At 46.6% G+C, this 10,000-nt stretch overlaps 1 protein-coding gene across 1 annotated transcript in view; it reads left to right on the forward strand.

Annotated features, from left to right (window-relative positions):
- Positions 1-3,148, forward strand: part of notum1a (notum, palmitoleoyl-protein carboxylesterase a) — an 18,995-nt gene extending 15,847 nt beyond the window's left edge. Inside the window, exons 9-11 of the mRNA XM_063212549.1 lie at positions 141-288; positions 668-715; positions 1,481-3,148. Of these exons, the coding sequence (XP_063068619.1) occupies positions 141-288; positions 668-715; positions 1,481-1,793 (509 nt within the window). The 3' untranslated portion in view covers positions 1,794-3,148. The remainder of the gene's footprint in view (positions 1-140; positions 289-667; positions 716-1,480) is intronic.
- The last annotated feature ends 6,852 nt before the right edge of the window (positions 3,149-10,000 follow it).

Here is a 10,000-nt window from a genome sequence, read left to right on the forward strand (position 1 = left end):
GCGCGAAAGCTCCAATTGTTTCGGTTTAAATCACAAGTTTTAGTAGATGCGATTTCAAAGTCGTGTAGTTTGAGCTTGGGCTATAGTATGTTATCGTAATGAGTGGTATTATTGATGATTTTGTGTGTGTGTGTGTGTAGGCCCGGTGTTCGTGGTGCAGTGGTTGTTTGATGAGGCCCAGCTGACGGTAGACAACATCCACCTGACGGGCCAGCCCATGCAGGAGGGACAGTGGAACTACATCCAGGAACTCGGACTACAGCTCAGGAACACACTCAAGGACGTACCGTAAGTCACACACACACACACACACACACACACACACACACACACACACACACACACACACACACACACACACACACACACACACACACACACACACACACACACACACACACACAGAATTGGACAGGACACGCTGCTTACTTTCTCTTTGCATCTATTTCACATAAACACACACAGCAACAGAAACAAAAATCTCTCACACACACACACACACACACACACACACACACACACACACACACACACAAACACACACACACACACACACACACACACACACACACACACACACACACACACACACACACACACACACACACACATGTGCTGGTGGTTGTCCTTGCTAACCCAATTGCTTGTTGTTGTTCTGTCTCTGCAGGGCTATGTTCGCCCCCGCATGTCTGTCTCACGAGATCATCACCCGGAGGTAAGGACACCTGTCTCTTCACAGCTACACACACACACACATACACACACACACACACACACACACACACACACACACACACACACACACACACACACACACACACACACACACACACACACACACACACACACACACACACACACACACACACACACACACACACACACACACACACAAATGTACATAAAAAAATACAAAAAGTTCAATGCAGCACACTTTTTACTTTGTTTGGTTAATTCTGTGGTATATAGAATATTGTAGACATTTAAATTATAGTGCTAGCAAGAATAAGCAACAGTCAAATAGAAAAAATGTACATTTTATGAAAATTGTGCAATGGTTGTAGCAGACTGCTGTGTGTACTGAACTGTATGTCCATGGTGGTGTTGGTGTTAGATTGCCCCCTTGTGTCTCATTTGTGCAATTGCTGTCCGGCTGTGCAAGCCTCTCTTCCCAATTTCCATTCTGTGTGCGTGCATGTGTGCGTCTGTGCGTGTGTGTGTGTGTGCGCGTGTTTGTGTGTTTGCAATGTGGGCAAGCCGTGCCCTAATGGTTAGCGAGATGGTCAGTGGATTGCAGGTTCACCCCTCTCTACCTCCATCCATTGCTGAAGCTCCCTTGAGCAAGGCACCTAACCCCACATTTCTCCCGGGACTGCATACCCTGAACAATAACTGCACGTCACTTTTCACAAAGGCGTAAGTTAAGTGTAATGTAATGTAATGTAATGTAATGTGATGTGATGTGTGCGTCTCTCCTCAGCTACTGGCTGGACGTGCAGGTGAAGGGCACGTCTCTGCCGCGCGCGCTGCACTGCTGGGACCGCAGCTTCGCTGACAGCTCCCGTCACGGCGGTGGCAAGAACGGCTCGCGCGGCTGCCCCATGCACCTGATGGACAGCTGCCCGTGGCCCCACTGCAACCCCACCTGCCCCACCATGCGCGACCAGTACAGCGGACAGGAGATGAGCAGCATGCAGTTCCTCATGCACATGGGCTTCGACGTGCCCGCCATGGCCAAGCAGCAGGGCATGGACCCGGGCAAGCTGCTGGGCATCCTCAGCAACGGCAGCTAAAGGGACACGGCCGCGCCAACGCCAACGCCAGCGCCAAATGACAACTACGGGCATCAATCGCAACCCAAGCCAACCCCCATTACCATTACGCTTCCTCATCCCACTGCTAGCTAGACTTCTAGACCTCCCCAACTAAAGGGACATGGCCGCGCCAACGCCAGCACCAACGCCAACTGCAGGCACCAACCCCCATACGCTTCTAGACCTCCCCAACTGCAGATAAGAACTGGGCACTGTCACGGTGTGCCGGTTACGGGCATCGGAAACCCATCCTCACCCTTTCTCATAAGGTGTGCCAATTATGGGCATCCAAACCCAATACCCCATCATACCCCTCCTTATCCACAGCTAACTCGCATTGTAGACCTCCCCAACAGCAGCTAAGAGCTGGACACTGTTACGGTACCAGATACGGGCATCACAACCCACCTCAACCCCCATCACATGCCCCTACTCCCGTACCCTTTCTCATCCCATCCACTGCTAGATGTGCCCCCTCCCCCATGCTACCACCCCCACTGCGGGCATCGCAACCCGCAGACCTCTCCAAACCCGGGCATCACAACCCACATCTACATGCCCTACCCACCCCCACACGCTTTCGCATCCTGAAACCTGAAAGCATAACATAGCATAGCACGCACGCACGCACGGACACACACTTTTGACACACACCCCTGCCAACACACAGTACATGGTATCACACACACACAAACCTTACATATGGTGCATACTTTTACATAAACACACACAACGCACGCACGCACACTTTTGACACACACCCCTGCCAACACAGTACATGGTATCACACACACACAAACCTTACATTTGGTGCATACTTTTACATAAACACACACAACGTTGCACTCAAATACAGACACACTTGACACTTGAACAGTTACTTGTAACATAGTATACACACACACACACACACACACACCGTGACATCATCACACCTCACTGCTACTGGCCTTGGGTTTATGTTTTGGTCGTAAAAGAAAAAAAATCTGACGAATGTAATCCGGTTTTAAGGATACTCTATTGTGTTTTTATTCTTTTGTAGCAGCATTATTGTTATTTTATTTGTTAGATTTTTTTGTATTTTTTACATTTTTAAAACGGTGAGAAATTAGGAACATCAATGGGTACGATGAAGTAGTCTTTAGAAAAAAATATTTTTTTAATAACAGTGTAGTGAAGAAGTTTTTCTCATGCGAAAAAAATATCCTCAAATGGAAAGTATACATTTCAAACACTCAGACATATTCATTCATGCAATACCATATACACAAGCACAATATCACACACACACACACACACACACACACACACACACACACACACACACACACACACACACACACACACACACACACACACACACACACACACACACACACAGCTAATGAAAAGAGCTCAGGATCTCTACTTTTCAGACATTACAACAATAAGCTGTTAACCACAAAGACTCCCTCTCATTCTCTCATCTCCCTCTCTCATTCTCTCATCTTCCTCTCTCATTCTGTCATTTCCTTAATGCGGGAGTGGTAAAAAAGAAGGGCCTTGCCCTCAGCCTCTCATTCATCTCTCTCTCTCTCTGTCTCTTTCTTACGCTCATCACTCACTCTCTCTCTCCCTCTGTTCCTCACACCCATCTCCTCAAGTCTTTCATTTCTTTCATTCCTTTCACCAAAGCTCAAAGAAAAGAGAAAGGAAAGCGAAGCCTCATTTAGTGTCTTTGTGTTGACATGCAGTATGATTGAACTGTTGACGTCTCTTCTCTTCTCTTCTCTTCTCTTCTCTTCTCTTCTCTTCTCTTCTCTTCTCTTCTCTTCTCTTCTCTTCTCTTCTCTTCTCTTCTCTTCTCTGCAAGGGTACAACACTGACATATACTCTGTATCCGTCTCCACCCTCTGCCATGCTCATTTCCAGTACATACATGAAGCTTTTTATAGAACCCACAACCTGCTGGTGTGTAGACTACAGAGGAAAGCCAACCAGACAAACCAGGACTTACAGTACATGCAACCTATTGTTCAGTCAATAGATGTATGACATTCACTATGTCTAAAAGTTAAATTAATTTTTCAAGTTTCTTTTGTTTCAGAAATGTTAAAGTTTTATCAATTACCTGAGATGTTTCAACAGTGAGACGTCTCACTGTCGAAACATCTCAGGTAAAAGATAAAACCTTCACATGCCTGAAACGAAAGAAAATGAAGGATTTAATGTTCAGTCAGTCAGTTGTACAGATTGTTTTCTTTTTTGTCTTAAATTATTTCAGAACTGCGCAGATAAAAAAAAAGAAATATCACGACAGACAAATCTGCCGCAGCAAACAGCATTATTATGACTTGTATAATATTGTGTTTGATGTCTCAGATTGTTTCAAGATTTTTAAAAATCAAAAACAAAACAAAAAAACAAACAAAAAAATACTTTGGAGAAATATCTTTTGCTGCTAAGAGTCAGTGGTGGGGGTCCAGAATACAAGCAGGCACCAGCAGACGAGGTGTACATTTGAACAACCAAATGAAACTAAACCAAGACCTTTTCCACCCCAACCTGACCTGACCATGGACATACACTTATATACATGTGTAATAGAGTGCGTATACAATGTAGACGTCTATACTGTATAGAGCTTGAAAGTGACGTCACTTCCCCCGATTTCATGGGACCTCAACAGCTTTTTTAGCCAAAAATCGTATCATGTAATCCAATGGCGGTATTAAAATCATATTTCGATCCCCTTCGAATTGAGCCACAAGCTCCACATATGTTGTTTCTGATATTTTTGTTTAATTTTTCGTACAAAACTCCAAATGATTTAGATGTGTGTGTTTCTTCACATTTTTCATGCAGACGGCCTCGGAACAAAATATTGATACTTCTGCATGAATAATCTATATCTAGTCTCTTAAACAGCATATTTGTAGCCCAGCGCATATAATGACCGAAATCAGAAGATATTAACTCGCTACCATGTTGTTAGATGGTCAGCTTAGGTCCCGTGAAATGCGGAACCAAGGGGCGGGACTTTCAAGCTCTGTATGCGTCTATATTCCTGACCACACACACACCACACGCATTCTGAGCTTACTCATTCACCAAACAAACACACTATGGTGCTGATCACAGGGGTCCCCTGTCCTCCTCACATGGCAGGGTGCACCCCTCTTTCATGGGGCTCCTTGACAATGTGCTTGCTGTCTTCTGCAATGCACCTGTACGGTACGTCCAACTGCAGTGCATTAAACAACACCACCTAGCAGACGTGGAGATGTGGTAAACTCACTAGCGATGCCACTCGCCCACCGCCAGGCAAACGTGTGTGTGTGTAAGGGAGAGAGAAAGTGTGCGTCTTGTCAAGTGCAGTGATGCACACACAAACTCACGCACATCCTCAGAGGGCTCGCACTGCATGACTCTGCACCGAGCGAAGTTACATGCCAGGAGTATTGTGGTTTTAAACAGAATGATGTAGTCGGTTATTCGGTTTCAGTATTTGGTTTGTGCACAAGTCGTGTAAACTCTTAATTCATTGCGAATATGTCCCTGTTCCGGGAATATTCCAGTTGCAGAATGCTGTTCCGCACATGTAAATGGGATATTCCGGAGCTCGTTTTTAACCCAATGCTGACTCTATTCAGTTTGAAACCAGAATATTCCGTGCACATAACTGCGCTCACTGAGTCCTCTGGTCAGTTTATCAGTTTCTCCTGAAATGAAGACACTCTGGACTATTGATACTATTTAATAGAAAATCTTTGTTTTTTATTAATTAAGTTAATGCTTTATGTAACAGTCTATATTTTAAGGCTTATGGATAAAGATAAAATAACTTCTATTTCTTAACAGGCCAGACATGAAGAGGTATTACTAATTGTTATTTGTCAGTGTAACATATTTTAATAGAAAACATTGAAGCTACATTTTCGTACGTTACATATTTATTTTCTTATGTAAATCATATTTATAAAGTGCTGTTTTCACAGAGAAGTGATTCTTTGTAAAATTGTAAATATTTGTTGTTTTTTTTGTTTCTCTAAGTTCATTGCATGTCTTTGTATGAAAAAGGACACATTAAATACTGTATATTCTAAAGACCTTGTGGCTTTTTGTGTTTCTGTTGCTCTCAACATGCGCTCTAGGAATAGGCTTTTTAGTATCCATGCAACATATGAAAAACACAAATGCATGCGCACACAGAAACACACAGCTAGAGATCAATAATGGTCCAAATGTGTCCCGTTTTAGAGTTATTGCTATGTCAAATTTGCAGTACCTACAACATCCAACCTAATACCAATAATTGGCGTAGTTACTGCTCTTTCATTTTGTAGGGCAGTATACCCCACCAGCAGGTCAAGAAATCTCACAAGCAGGCAGGCAGGCAGGCAGGAAAACAGGCAGGCAGACAGGAAGGCAGGAGGACAGACAGGCCAGCAGTGCTGATCAATAAGAGAGCTACCTTTAGCGAACACTGGATGAATAAATAAATGCTGGAGGGAGGGGTCTCTGTGTCCCTGTGGTTTTCCCCTAAGGTGCAGTGTAGAGTTTCCTACAGTAATCGTGACCCGCCCCTGCTAATGCTGCTAAAACCACAGAGCCTGCCTGCCTGCCTGCCTGCCTGCCTGCCTGCCTGCCTGCCTGCCTGCCTGCCTGCCTGCCTGCCTGCCTGCCTGCCTGCCTGCCTGCCTGCCTGCCTGCCTGCCTGCCTGCCTGCCTGCCTGCCTGCGCAGATAACTCTGTTGCTGAAGGCAAGTGAGAAACCTGAACTGAGACATTTTACATAGTGAGCTGTGAGGATGGCACTGAAATCGTAGCTGCCCATGGAGTCTTTTTTGGGGGGGGGTAGTAGGGGGCAGGGGCGCCACCAGAGGGGAGAAGGTTTGAAAGATTCTAAGGTGTCAGGACTGCGGGTCCTTTGAAGACTAATGATATTATATACACCTATACTACTAAACCAACCCAACATACGCCTCCTTGCGTTCCTATGACATTATGGGCAGTCATGGGTAAGCAGTTAGGGCATCAGACTTGAAACCCAAAGGTTACAGGTTTGACTTTCGACCCGCCAGGTAGGCATGGGGAGAACTTAACCAATGCCCCCCCCCACCCCCCATCCTCCTCCATGGCTGAGGTACCCTGAGCTTGGTACGTTGTTTGGGGCTGCCCTCTTGCACGGGAGAGGCATGAATGCAATTTCATTGTGAGCACTGTGTGCTGTGGTTTGCTGTGTCACAATGACAGTGGGAGTTTCCCAGATGGGCTCTTGCTTTCACTCTCACATGACTGAGGTCCTTAAGTAAGAGATAAAGATTTTCTGCACAGAGGGGTAATAGGCCTACAATATCAGGTCAATCAGATAATAATGAAATCGACCTGTGAAATCATGTTCTTCATCTTACTACAAAAGTTTTTTTAACTGGAGCATTTCATTAATTGATATTTTTCCGTTTTCCTTTTATTTAACCCTTGTATGTAAGGTGTTCGGCTCATTTTCACCCGTTTTCAGGTTTTAACTTGAGAAAAATAGTATCAGTTATTCTTTCACTCTGAGATTCACTGGCTTTGGCTCATTTTCAGTGTGGGACATTTCATTACATTACATTACACAGGAGGTGTTCCCCGGGTTATTTTAACCCGTATCACTTGGGAGGCCTTATACATCAATATTTTCTAAACTCTCTGGATTGTACAGGTAGCTGTTAATACCTGCTGGGCACTGCTGCCTGTCGAACCTCCTCCGGTGCCCATGAGTCAGCGAGAGAAAATAAGGCTTGTGACACAAACATCTTTATTGTATCAATTACTAGACAAACATAGGGAATACACATTCATAATGCATGCAGAGGAGGTGCCTTCCTCAACCACCTTCGCAGGTAGCTGTAGCCTTACGCCAGAAGCAGATATCGTCAGGTGGTGTCCAGCCTTCTCTGCGGTGTTTCGGCCCTGAACCACAACACCGCCAACTCCAGCCGGTGGGCCGACAGTGAGTGGCCAGTCTCACTGCCCATCTGCTCCTGGCGTACAGCTTGCACCAACAATACATACGTTCCATACATTTGGTAAGCATATAGAATACAGGAAAAATAGGGCAGTTGAGCTGTTTGGTGTCCGTTGGCCGCTGCAAGTCAACAGTGCTGTGTGAAAGGTGCCAAATGCGCTGAATGCTTATTGACGAGTTGTTTGTGAGGCAGTTGAGCTGTTTGGTGTTCGTTGGCTGCTGGCTTTAACCCCTTCCGAGCAGCTGTGCTGGGGTGCGTTAGTTGCTGGGGCGGCAACAGTGTTGAGTGAAGTGCCGAAAGCGCAAGACGGATGGGAGATAGGCTTGCTGTTCCCTCGAGCTGCTGTCTGAGGGTTAGGTGTTCTTCCCCCAGTTTCTGTCCTTCCTCCGCAGCTAGAGCCAAAAGCTCCCTTTCTCTCATTCCTCATGTCCAAACCACTGGTGGAGGTTCCGAGGACAGGGGAGCGTGTCATAGGTTGAGCGTATAAGGAAGCTGAATCTTGCCTGTGGGATCTTCCACACGTCTGACCAACTGATGTTCCTGTTTGAGATTCCCTCCCAGGTTGTCCAGCTTCCCTGCCGTCCCTGAGACACAGCCTTGATCTTGTAGCGGTCTTCCTCCATCCTCGTCACCTCCGCCACCACCAACTCCTTCCTTTCCTTGCGGTGGGCCTTGGACCAGAATCTTGGTGCATCTCCCCATCCTAGGCTTGCTCTACCTACCTGCACTCTGCCCATGATTTCCTTGTGCTGCAGACGGCTTACAGCTTGGTCGACCTCCGTCTGGGCGTTCCACTTGCGGACAGTCAGGACCCTGCCGTTAGCCTTCCTGACTGACTCGTCTGTGGACTCCCGAAGCCCAAGGACCAACCTGGCCTTCTCTTGCATGTAGCCAAACTGTAGTGACTTCAGTAGTAGTTGCAGCATATTTCTTCCGAAGAGGCCAGCTTCAGATAGGCAACGTGGCAACCCCAACCACTTTCATATGAATGAGTTGGCTTTCCCATCTTTCTTAGTCATGGTTGATGAGGGGATCTCGCTCATTTTCAGGGGCCACATTACCCTCTGGTAGAGTGTAAACTGGTAGCACCAAACCTTGTACTTCCCAGGGAGTTGGCTTTGGTCGATCCTTGCCAAGCCGTCACATAGCTGTTTCATGACGGTCTTCCCCATCTGTTTATCAGATAGTTCCGCGGTGTACTGCCTCCCCAGGCTTCTAATGGGTTGCTCGGCAAGAAGTGGTATCTTTTCCCCTCCGACAAGAAAGGTGGTGCAGTCGTTCCTGACTCCTTTCCTAAGTGACAGGCTGCAAGACTTAGAGGGCTTGATCTTCATTCGGGCCCAGGACATCAGCTCATCCATCCTCTTCAGCAGTCTTGCTGTACATGCTGCTGTCTGAAGGAGGGAGGTGACCTCGTCCATATAGCTCCATAGTGGGGGAAGCCTCTGACCATTTGGCAGTTTGATCCCTTCAACCATTTGTCTTGCACCGATGAGAATGATCTCAAATGCTGCTACAAATAGTATCGGAGAAATCGCACATCCCATTGCGATTCCGACTTCAAGTCGTTGCCACCCAGTAGTGAAGTCTTGTATGGAGAAGCACATCTGCAGGTTGATGAAATACTCCGCTACCAGGGTCTTGATAGAGGTGGTTGATGTCAAAGAAGTCCATGGCGTAGTTGATCAGTTGGTGCGGGACTGATCCATACGCGTTGGCAAGGTCAAGCCAGGTCAGTCTTCTCCCTCTTTGCCTTCTGAATCTGGTCCCAGATCATTGTGGAATGTTGTACGCATCCAGGGAATCCTGGCACACCTGCTTTCTGACAGTTGGTATCAATGTAGCCATTCTCAAGCAGGTAGCGGATCATTCTTCTGGCTAGAACTGAGAAGAAGATTTTCCCTTCCACGTTTACTAGGGCGATGCTACGGAACTGGCTGATGTCCTTGGAGTTCGTTTCCTTGGGGATGAAGACTGCTACCGCTCTATGCCACTCGGATGGAATTATTTTCTTCTTCCAGGCAGTTCTCATTAGGTACCATAGCAGCTCTAGGCCCTTGGGCCAGTTTTTATAGAGCTTGTAAGGGACTCCATTGGGGCCTGGTGCAGAAGAGGACCTCGCCTTCTCCACGACTTGCCTGACCTCGCTGAGCTTGGGAGGCATGATGTTAAACTCAGCTGTTGGCTGTGCAG

Source organism: Engraulis encrasicolus, chromosome 2 (genome assembly GCF_034702125.1).
Source record: "Engraulis encrasicolus isolate BLACKSEA-1 chromosome 2, IST_EnEncr_1.0, whole genome shotgun sequence".
Taxonomy (NCBI): domain Eukaryota; kingdom Metazoa; phylum Chordata; class Actinopteri; order Clupeiformes; family Engraulidae; genus Engraulis; species Engraulis encrasicolus.